Source organism: Spea bombifrons, chromosome 3 (genome assembly GCF_027358695.1).
Source record: "Spea bombifrons isolate aSpeBom1 chromosome 3, aSpeBom1.2.pri, whole genome shotgun sequence".
Lineage (NCBI taxonomy): Eukaryota > Metazoa > Chordata > Amphibia > Anura > Pelobatidae > Spea > Spea bombifrons.
In genome coordinates, this window is record NC_071089.1 from 110,985,395 (window position 1) to 110,998,076 (window position 12,682).

General features: G+C 38.9%; 1 protein-coding gene across 1 annotated transcript; it reads left to right on the forward strand.

Moving 5' to 3' along the window:
- The first annotated feature begins 4,696 nt into the window (after positions 1-4,696).
- MSGN1 (mesogenin 1) lies at positions 4,697-5,245 on the forward strand. Its single transcript, XM_053460452.1, has one exon. The coding sequence runs from the start codon at positions 4,697-4,699 to the stop codon at positions 5,243-5,245; it is 549 nt and encodes a 182-aa protein (XP_053316427.1).
- The last annotated feature ends 7,437 nt before the right edge of the window (positions 5,246-12,682 follow it).

Genomic DNA, 12,682 nt, shown 5'->3' on the forward strand with positions numbered 1-12,682 from the left:
GATGTTTTCCTTTTCCTTTTGTCACTGACCTGCTAGACTTTCCGAGACACCTTGGATCTGAACTGGCGAGTGAGTACACAGGTTATATCAAGTGTTTGCTTCCTGCAGAAGAAAGTGCTAAAATAACATCGGAGTTTTATGGGGTTTGTCGCTAGCACTTGGGTTTGAACAAGTCTGTGAATCTTGCAAATAGGTCTTAGTCTTTTAACTGAGTAGATATGTGAGCAGCACCTCGACAGACATGAAAAGACAAGATCTGGGGCAACCTCACCTACCTTCATGTACAGTTTTTAAAGCTATTAGCATCGGTCACACAAACGTGGCATGAGATAAGGTAGCTCTTTTTTTTTTTTTACCTTCGCTACCTGGTATGAGAAAACTGAGATAGAATAGTTTTTTGTACAGGCATTAAATAGTAGAAATTGCAATAAAGTAGACCTTTTATATATATATATATATATATATATATATATATATATATATATATATATATATATATATATATATATATATATATATATATATTAAAACCTGAAATTCTGTAACAGAAAACTGTTTTGTGTCAACATTTTTTAAATGGATAAATACGTTTTAACATTTATTGCAAAATGTTTTATACTTTTAAAAAAATGGCTATAAACATCTATAACCTTTCATGAGTAGATATTGAGTCCAACCACACATATTGTTAGTCCGTACGAAAATATGAAAGCTTTTTGCATTTTTTTTATTATTATTATTTGTTTTATTTCTCTTCCTTCTTTCTGCTGTTGGTAAGTGTTAACCCCCCCATGCCTAACGTGCCCCATCCTTGTTTAAATAAAAAAAACAATGATTACTGGCATCACAAGCTACAAAGGACACACGCACTCATTCATTCATTCATTCCTGGTATATATGGGGTCTGGTCCTACTTCAATTATCCATCTTTGATTTATTGAGAGGAAATAAAGAAGGCTGTACAAAGCAAATAATGTGCTTTACAAATCCCCCTGGTTTATATGGGTTTGTCAGTTTAAGGCTGGATTGTTCCCCGGCCCATAAGGTGCCTGGTCATGGCTTGGATATGATTTCCAAGATGGGACGTATCGGTGAATACAAATATTTATCGCACCGCAGGTTTCATAAAATGTCAGCTTGGTTGTTGAATGTACGGATTTCCACACTTCAACTAAAACTTAATGAAACTTCAATATAATGGCGCTACTGAAAAGAAAGGGAGGGTAGGAGATCTGCTCCTAATCAACTCGCTAGGAAAGCTCTACTGAAGCAGAACCATACTAGGGGGGTGGTCACAACGTGTATTGCGTTAGAATGAAGGATATGAAAGGAATGTTAATGTTTAAAAATACTGCCTTGTATATGAAAAGGGCCATATGTATGAATCATAATAGCTCGATATAAGGTTGAGTGTAAGGCATTGGTGCTATAATAATTCATCATCTCTTTTTTCTTTGTCTACCTGCTTTTCTTGAATTGACGCAGAACCCGGTAGGAACTAAGTAGTGTGGAGGTGGCTGCTGAGTTTCTCAGCTTGATAAACTGAAAGGATGTGTTCTTGCTAATGAATGAATGCCGGCCAGCTTCATTCTCTCTCATGTGGACGCAGAGAATTCACTGTGTCTGTTTTATTACCTTGCCGAGAGGGTGGTAGATAAATGGGACAGCTTCCCATCAGAAGTGGTAAAGGCTAATACAGAAAGAGAATTTAAACATACATGGGATAAGCATAGATTGTAAGCTCTGAAGAGCAGGGCCCTCTGCTCCGTTTGTAACAGTTTGTTGTTGAGCGTGATGTTAAATGATTCCACTGACTAGCAGCGCTACGGAATCTGCTGGCGCTATAGAAATGTAAGGTAATGTATAGGCATAAAGCCAAGGGCTGATTATAGTTTGAGTCTCAAACTCTGCAGACTAGATGGGAAGAGCGGTTCTGGTGTCTAATTCTTTGTTTTTAGGTTTTTATAGCGCACGTTTATCGTTTTATATTTTGATTTATTATATTATTAAATTGATATTTTAGATCATAAAAAATAGTTGCATTTAAAAGTAAGGCAAAAAACTATGGTATACATAAACAAGAAGAGTTAAAGATAAAATTATAGCTAAGGGGACACCTCTAGATTTCATCAAGGAAGAAGCTGGCATTAAATATAAATAAATTTTCTAATGTGAAATTTTATTGATAAAACTAGCTCTTTAGATGCTAAATAGTGAGATTTAGACAACAGGTAAGAGAACGGCTGGAATGATCCCAGCGCACAAGACCAAAGCATGTCTGGCATCGCTAGAACAGATCTCTCCGCTGATAAAAGGAAGGTGAAAGTCTCAAAGCATCCATAATGAAGAGCCCTTGTGCCATAAATCACTGATTACACGTGTACCGAACTATCTCTTTATCATTTTGGGTTGTGAAGATCAAAGCGGCAGACCACAGGTCTCACCCATTAACATGTGAAAGCGTAATCTAGCAGAGCACTGCAGGATGGCACAAAGTTCAGCCGTTCCTTATTTCCAAGAGAACATGCGATAATCAACAAATATGCTTATTTACACTCCTGTGCTACAGAGATAAGCTCTTTTCTCACTCCTATGGCACTGAACATGTTAATAGCTCTGATTGTTACCATGCAATACTATAACGGTATTTTATATTAGTGTGTATGTATATATATATATATATACAAATAACCTGAATACTGTATCAGATGATATATAATATATATATATATGTATATATATATATATATATATATATATATATATATATATATTGTATACGCTTTCAGGTAGGTTTCAATGGCTGATCGCTGACTGTCGAAATACTTCTTCCAGTCTTCCATTTTACACAATGCTTTATTTAAACATGCATGTGATAAATATATGTACAACCCTATTGAATATGATGGCGCTATATAAAACAATTACTCATAATAATAGTAATGTCATATATCCTGAATCTAAGACAAGACCAAGGACTGAAAACATGAGCAGACTAGATGGGCAAAATTGGTTCTTATCTGCCATCAAATTCTGTTTCTGTATGTAGTGTAGCAGGATATTTTCTGTCTTTACGTCTTTCAAGGTACACATTTTCAAGGTCTACGCATTGTCTCCTGCTCAAGGGGCGATCATTGCTAGATGACCCTATAGGCAGTATAAGTATTTAAGTTGCAGTCCCAGCTTGTGACCCTGAGACAATAGTGTCCACACTACGAATATGATCACAAATTAGACCACCCATGCAGCGGGTAGTGTGACATGCTCTTTGGAAAGCACCATGCATGTAGTGAACCCCAGATAGCCCAAGAGGTTCTGATCCAGTTAGTGTCTAGGTGAACACAAGTCTTCTAGTGTTAAATTCACTTTTCACTAAGTTTATAGGGATAATCAACTTTCTTGAACCTCACTTGAATATTTCTGCTCTGAGCTGATGTGAAGGCTCATTGCCTTCATGGGTGCTTCTTAATGTGAGGGACAGCTCAACAAGCAGACGGTAGAGTATTTTGATGCAGAAGGACAAATCAATCTTAGCAGGCATCTATCGTGACATCTATCATGTCAGTCGTACCGACTATCGCTAGAGCAAAGAGCTGCTGCCTATGAAAATACATATTCGGTTCCTTACCCCTACATTATTAAGTTAAAAAGAATGCTGGGGCGAGGAACCCAGAGTTAGTTTAGTGACTACTGGCTTCGTAATCGAGTTCTGCATACCCATAATCCACAGATCAGGTTTTTATCCGGATTTAAACCAAGACTATCAGTTCCAGGCTTACTGGAATGCAAACAAACTAGAATTTGGAACCATGGCTTCCTACACATCTTTATAAAGTACATGCTCATTCTTCACTGTGCATTTTTGAAGAATTATAGCTAATACGCATGACTTATACCAGGATTTTTGTTAGAATAGTTAATATTCAGAATTTAAATATACCCAATAATACAATATTCCATTAAATGGCTACAAATGTATTTTTCAATGGTCCACTGGGTTATTGCTCATATATAACAATGTTTCATTTTTTTTATGATTCTAAAATATCCATTCTATTTAGTGTCCATTTTTTTTAGTAAAGTCCAGAACTGCTGAGTTAAACTCAAGAGAAAACTTCAAACAGCTTAATATACTTTTAGTAATTCATATTTAATATGGAAATAATATTATATTATTATTATATTATTATGGTTGGTATGTGCTTGCCTCTAATTAATATCAGTATATGTGTGTGTATATATATATATATATATATATATATACATATATATATATATATATGTATATATATGTGTATATATATATATATATATATATATATATATAATAGTTGGAAAACAAATTGCATTCATTCTTTGCTTTTTAACATGTTAATTCATATCCTAAAGATCTCCCCCTTCTCCTTCCCTTTATCCAGTCTTTTTTTTTTTCTTTTTTAAAAACACTATTTAGCTGAAGGCTGATAATTCTCAATGAGTGGAAAGTCACACTTGAGTTCATTTTCCAACTTAACACTTTGCTGTCTCCTTTGAACTGCTGCATTTAAATTCCCACCTCAGATTTGGCAGGTCTCTATAAAAGGGTCTCCCTGCCCCAACCCCCCACAGATAACGTGGTTTACATCCCCAGCAAAGAAGGGTGTCATCTATTGCTCCTGCAACTTTGAAGGCTGCTGGAGATACCCCTGGTCTGCTTATGGAAACGCTACATCAGCACATAATAAAGATGGAAGAGGACTATACTTTGGGTTCAGACTCTGACCCAGATGCTGCTTACATGGCCAGCTCTTGGAACTGGAAAAACAATTCTGACAGCTATTCCTTTAGCCAAACTCCATCTCCACAGAGCTTGTCTCCTGCTGCCTCCTTTGAGTCCCCCTCCTCTGGTTCCTCACAGCCACCAGGCTTTGAGGAGATGTCCCTCAACGAGGAGATGGTGGCCTACAGACTTTTTCCTTATTCTGCTCAATGTCAATATGAAGCTGCTAAAGGTACAGGAGAACAACCCAGGCGTGAACATGGTTACAAAGCATCGATGACAACTCAACGCAGGAGAAAGGCCAGCGAAAGGGAAAAAATGAGGATGAGGGCAATAGCCGATGCTCTTCATACCCTTCGCAGCAACTTACCACCAACCTACAGCCAAGGTAGGCAGCCTCTTACCAAGATCCAGACCTTGAAGTGCACCATTTCCTACATCGAGGAGCTCACAAACATTCTCAATAATACCAAAGGGACATATTGAAACATCTGCTGAATCACATAATGACTGTTTCTAACAAAAATAGGATTATGGAAATCTAAGGACAGAAGTGACCTCCGAGCTCAATTGCTCATCTAGAGGTGGACACACCTTTATGGAAGGTCTACCACAGAACACAAGGAACTGATCATTGCTGTGGATTTGCGGACCAATATCTTGAGACATGTGCCAAAAGAGGAGAATGATTACAAGTGGGACTTGGTGTTGCAAAATAAGACCTCTGAAATAGTTTTTCATTGAGACTGTGTAATATGACCATTTTGCTTTATGCCACTTAGTATGTTTTGTATATATATGAAACTTGGTGGATCAGGACCTTATTGCACAATTTTTTATTTGTACTTGTATTTATAGCTATATAGTTTTGATAATAAGCTTTAAATAAAAACATCATGATGAAGCTAATTGTACCTCTCAAAGTTAAGCTTTTGTGTTGCACAATAGTGGGAAAAAATGTGCTTGACTGATGGGTGGAAAGATGGAACTTGGGGTCATTGCAAGTAAAAACTTAAGGGGCTTGGTACAACGGCCACATATTACATTTCTGCTTTTAGGGACAGATTTGTGTTTTGCAATGTATATAAAAATAATATGATGTCATATAACTCAATAACAGAGTTCCTTCTAGAAAGAATCTCCGATAAAAATAGAACAAATGTTTTCCATCACTTTTTGGCCTATATACTTTGCATTTCTATATAAATTCCTGAATCTCAAAGAAAAGGTTAATTACAGGAATATAAAGCCTTTGGGCAGAAAAAAAGGAAATATATTTTAACATTAAAACCTTATTGTCATAATAACCTTATTTAGAATTGTATCTTCTAAATCATATTATCCCAGTTTAATGCATTAAATTAAAAATAACCTTGATCCTATCACATATATTGGTAATTTGTATCCAAATAATAATGGATTCTCTTAAAATTATCTTTGGAATTTTTTTTCCCATTCTTACATAAATAATTGCCACTATTACATCAAACTGTATTATCCTTTACATATAATCTCCTATAATGCACTTCTCTCACTCTGGCACTTCAGGAGTTAATATACACGTGTTCATACTCCATCAATGTATTTTTATACCAAGTGTAAGTAGAGGAGAACATACGTAGTACTTATATAGTGTAAAAAGGCTCCTGAAAAGGTCATTGTTACCGATTTATGATGTCCAACACCATGCCCAATGGGGTATCCTAGTCTATGCCATCTATATGAATGGTCTCCAAGGTCTCCATACTGTATGGACCACACATTGGGGGATGTTGTGCCTTTAAAGATGCACCCTACCTGTTGTATTCACTTCAAACCAGTGCATGTTTCTTTTACTATTCCAGCTAGATAACAGCTTATTATAATTATTTATTGTTTTATATAGCGCCATCATATTCCGTAGTGCTGTACAATGGGTATGTCACAACAGGTAAGCATAGTCCTGCTCAAACTTACAATCTAGAGCTGCTATGTTCACTGAGTTTCAAAGTAAACCCAGGGCTAATGATATGCTTTACTGGGGTTTCCTGGATGTATGGCCTATAACACACCTAAAGGCATGACATAGGTAGGAAACAAATCTTTTTAGAACCAAAGGGCTTGGTTGCATCTTTTGGGCTAGACATGTGGCTGTATGTGTTGATTCATATAATAACGCTTGTGAGTGAATTGTTCCACTCGGCAAAGTATCCATTTACTTAGCCGTCTGTTTCAGTATCTAACTGTTGTACTCGCTAATATCCATCTCAAGGACCTCATGAATGTATCGCTAGGCACTGTGAGAGGCCACAACTGACTCACATTACTGTGTATCAGTGGTTTCTAATATCCCCCTTGATCACTTTATGAATGCCTGGTACCCACACTTGGCAACATGTCGTTTTTTCCTTTATATTTTGGAGTGATATGACTGAAGTAGCCTCACTCTCCAGGCCAGGCCCCCACCCAATTTACCTTAACCCAATAACGACAGACACAACCAATTTCATTTATTAACTAAGTCATTGCCACGCAACCTTAGGCCCGACACCTTGTTGCATTAACATGGCATAGACTACCAAAAACTTAAATATAATACAAAAAACAAAAACTGTCTACGTTTCTCACCCTAATAAAGTTGGCAACAAATATATAAACATAATATAAACGAGAGGTTTTGGTTATATGAATTTGCAAAAGCATAATTAAGCTCACCCGCCACGTCAAGGCACACTCTCAATAGGGTGAGAACCTACTCTCACCTCCTACATAGTGGGCACACAAAGCAGTTTATACGGCCACCAAAACCTTAATAATGTGTTGGGGGGGAGGGCGGGACAAACAACACCGGGTAAGGTGACTACCAAAAATTTGGTGCCAAAGCCTAGCCCTACTCGGGATTCCAGTGAGGGCCCACTCTGGCCACGCCGACCCCCGCGGGCATGATGATGATGATTTGATGACCACGCGTGTTCCCCATTGTAAGAAGCCAGCAGAAATGACTAACTCTGTTGTCTGTGAAAAATACTTCTTGCCTTGGTCGAGAACCAACTTGAGCCAATCTATCATTCCGTTTGAGCATGTTCTCTGCCAGTGTTCCACTGGGAATTCATATTGCAGATAGCCCTGCTGATCTGTCTTTAGTGTTTTACCAATTTCATAACATAAAAAGCTTTCAGGAAATCTAGAAAAATCAAAACCTTTGATGTGATGTGCATGGGAGCGATATGTGATTTAATATTTGAATGCTGACAGAAAAAGGGTTTGGTGCTGCAGTCAACAGCTGTTGTGGCGGATGTTCCTTTCCGTGGGTTTATGATCTCGCACCTTCAGAAGGGAAAGTCACAAGGAGACTATATAATAAACGATTGATAGATAGAAGTAGCCCCAGCAATCGAGGGTGGTCTTATTGATGATTAAGGCTGTGATTTATGAGTCCAATAGCCTGTGTTTTTTTTGTTTTTTTTTTTACTTTGGCCAATCAGTATTTTCAGGGGGAAGAGACCGGCGTAGTTGTGTGGAAATGCCATTTTTACTTGTAACAACTGATGAGAGTTGGAGTTTGAGACAGCGGCAGTAACAGAGTTAGATACAGCCTAGGCTCTTCTACTAGCGTAGTGCAGAGAATTTACTGGAGTCCATTGGAGATGCTGTATATTGATCTACTGGGAAAGTTTTTTTTTTAATTTTAAAATAAATTTTGCAGCCAATTCTTCAAAGATTGTTCCTAATTCCCATTGAGTTGGGTGCTTTAGTAATACACATATACCCAGGGCCGCCATCAGTTGTAAGGGCCCCGCTGCCCTGGGGAGTCTGCATGGGGAGACAAAGCCTCCCTTTGTTTACTCAAAAAATTAAAAATGAAAGGATGCCAGTTTACATTATAATGTATTATACTCTTTCCCTTAGGTTGCGATAACACCCCTTCATTATGGTATAGCCGAGGTTCCCTTAGCTCCTGTCAATTACCATTGATCTCCTTCTCCCTATTGGTCACTTACTATTTCCTGTTGGTGTTCTCCCCTATTGGCCAGCGTCCCTTAGATCTCACCTTTCATCCTACTGGCCTCTCTCCCATTCACTCTGACTTCTTTTACATCGGATGTTTAGAGGAGGCATTGTACGCCCTTCTGGCAATCAGAGGGTGGGATTCTGTTATTAGAAACAATTAGAATATGGAGTGTTGGTAACGCGTGATTAGTGTTAATGTGAAACGTGGTGCAGCGTGTGCTCCGCTGTCTGACAGATGTGATGACACATAGGGGTGAAGGCTTAGTCTGTACGACACATTGGCAAGTTTCTGCGTGTTTAGGAATTTCAGGGGGTGCAGGTGGCAAAGTTCAATGCAAAGGTGTCGAGAGAGGGCTTTTGGTTACAGGGGTTGGTGCATCACGTTATGGGTAAGATTATGATGATTTGGTGAAGTCAAGCGCTTACACACCACATTACATCAGGGAAAAAATGTTGGTGGAACATGGGGCGTGGAGCAATCTCTGTTTGTGGGGCACAATTGGGTGAGATGAACTTCAGTGGTATTTTGCTGTAGGAAGTGGCATATTCTATGAATGAGAATGTGGTTTGAATAAGACTGGGTTTTGTAAGGTTTGGGTGGCACTTAAAGGGACTGTCAACCTAAACACTGCTTACACTCTAAATGTAGAGAATAAAACTGCATATCAAGCCACAGGTGATGTCATAAGAAAGAGCGACCACACATTTAAAACACATTTTTTTTTGTTATTTTATGTATTTGTAATCAATACTGCTAACAAAACATATAGATCATTTTTTATTCTCTACATTCACAGTATAAGAAATATTTAAGCATCCGAGTCCCTTTAAGGCCTAGGAAGCATTTTAAAATATTCTCAGTGTGGACAATGCACCGTAATCATGAAAACACTTTAGGCTTCCCAGCGCCATCTTTGTGTGATGCTGTGTCAAGACTTGGGAAAGCTGGCCAGGTAGGAGCCCAGTTGCAGGGGATACCTGGGGCTCTGTCTGTAGTCTACGATAGATGATACCGGACGGGAGGGTACGGACAGGCTAAGGGAACACACACAAGGCAGGATATTTAGGAAACAGTCTATATTGGGATGTTCTGGCTGATTGGGTAATACAAACAGGACTGGTTTACATAGCAGAACAAGATAAGAACAGGATACAGGCTGTAGGTAATACATGGGTTGGAAAGTCTCTTGACAGGGCGCTGTGGACATACCTGAAGCCTTATAAAGAGCGTTGCTGCTGGATGGCACCTCGGACTCGAATATTGGGCAGGCACCCCTGGACTCCGATCTGCAGGAGAACTTGAGACCCTCAGGCAGGGCACACAGCAGGAAGCCCTCAGGCAATAAGATACCAAATCAGGTATCCAGGAGAATGGTCACAAACAAGCCAGATAAGAACCAAAACATCAGTGGGAAGCTGCTAGGAGAACAGGACCACGCTATGGAGCCACAGTAGTATGTTGCTTACACTACAATGCAGAGGCCCAGACTGGATGGCAGGGCTACACCCAGGTAACATGGCTCAGCCAGGTAACATAATCAGCAATGAGTGCTCCTGAAAGAGAAGGTAGTGGCTGCAGGTAGGCTTGACGGTAGGTATACTTATCACGTAGACCAGGCTGGCAGAGTGGAATCCTGACAAGTTGTTTGGGGACAAAGAAGACACTGATACGCTGTTTGTAGACAAATATGGCACTAGCAAGTGACAACTGTTTGGGCACTTTTGGGGCAAAGATGACATTTACTTCCACCTATGCACAGTGATTGGCACAAGGTGGATCGAGTTTAAACAATGAATGTTTACATACACTGTCTAAGTGAAGAATTGAGCTCCATACACCTGTTATCTGCAAAGCTGCAGCTCGGTCTTGAGGAGGAACTTAATGTTGAGCGACTCTAAACCTTTTTGTCTCTGCCCCTGCGGACTGATCATGACCCACCACTGTGGCCCATATATAACATAACCCTATTCTCCATTCTTACTTTTGTCAATACTGGAACCTTTGTGGGCTCAGATACAGTCACAATAGAAGCCACATTAGTTCACAGCACATGGAGTATGTGCTGTTTTATATTCATTTTATTTCACGCTTCACTGGAAATGATATCCTTAACAAATGACAATATAAATGTCTCTTTTTCCTTTTTCTGCTGCGTTATATGCATTTACGGCATAGCATTTTCTGTCAATTTATATGCACAGGAAATTTGCAGGGCATATTTACAATAACTCGGTAACCACCGGCAATGCCCTTTATAAATATGCAAACGTTCTTCACAATGTGTCTTTCGGCTATATACAATTATGTACATAAAATAGGATGCTGGCAAAATGAGATGCTGGCCTCAATTTTATGATTAGAATTTTAAGTGCCTTATGAAGTGCTAGGCTTCTATCTACGCTTTCAGCCAATACAAAACCCCCCAAAAAGTCATTTTTAAAAGAAGACAGGTTAGAAGTATGAATATTAGCTTATACTGGCCTAGGTCCATTAAGTCTTGACCTAGGGTGGCTGGTGAATAATATGGACATTGGGAGCCCCCAGAAGTATAAAATAGAAATGGGGAAAGAGTCAGGTGCACATGGCCAGACTGGGGATTAAAATTGACCCTGGCATTCAATGCCAGGCGCCAACAAATGATGTAAATGCAGCAGCCTGCTCAATACCCCTTTTTACTCTTCAAACGGACGCTTGTGTTGGTTTTAAAGATAGGTGACCATCTACATCTGACACTGACCCAGGCATTTACCTTGTTTGTCAGGTGGACGCTTTGGGCCTGCCCGTGTCTCTGTTGCCAATTATTATGCTAATTGTACATTGTTCGTGCCACTGATCTCGCTTTTGGTGAGGAACAATAGTCCTTCACTTTAATAACAGTACGAGTGGGTGAACAGTGGCACAGCATGAGCCGAGCCGGGGCTGAGTTAGAAGTTAGGCCTGGCTCGTCAAGTCATAAATAAGCCAGGTCAGACTTGCCCACCAAGGGAGATCGTTTAAGCAAAGCTTAACGCTGACTTGCACTACTCCCATCTAATGGATCGGAGCTGAGTTCTGCATTGGGTTTGAGTCTGTGTTCTTCCAGTTATATGCTATAGATTTAATATTTAACAAGGTTGTTGTGCACTAAATTTTTATCCCTCGAATTCCCTCGTATCTACCTATTTTGGGTAGACTAAGGCACATTTACCTTTGATGATTAATATCACCTTTTATGAGATTAATAAAACTCTAACCGTTTTTTAAAAAATATCAGCCCATAGAGCAGAGCTATTAAATATGTGTCCATTCTCCAGGATATCATGTATCGTGAAACAATTCATTGTATCCCTTGACGTAAATATTGCAGCACCTGGGATGAAAACTGCCGCAGAATGTTTTCTCCAACCTCTATTGACTGATGTAGGTGGTTCAAAGAGATGAAAAGATATTATGACGAAACCACAAAAAAACATAAGGTGACTTAAAAAGACAAAAGCCGGATACTTAAACCAAAAATAAAATCAATAAAATATTAAAGCCTAAAATATCCTGAAAGCAGGAGTTAAATGTTTCATATTTATATTTCATTTTAGAGTAAGAAGCAAACTTTATTATGTTTATTATGAGTTATAACTGTTATAAAAAAAGTGGTTCCCGGTGCAGGGGGTCTTCTGGAACCACCATTCGCCCTCCCTAGGCCTAAAGGCAGCGATCATTGCATGGAGCAGGTAACAAATTATGCCAACAGGTTGCCAGCTGATCTATAGTTAGATCAGCTAGCCGGCACATGTAGGGGATCAGAAATTAAGCCACAGCCAGCCCCACCTATATACAAAATCAATAAAATAAATCACAAATAATAGAAAAAATAATAACAAAATACCCTACCCGTACATTTTATAAACACTTTCATTTATAATGTTACTTGTTTAATGTTCCTTAATGTTTAATAT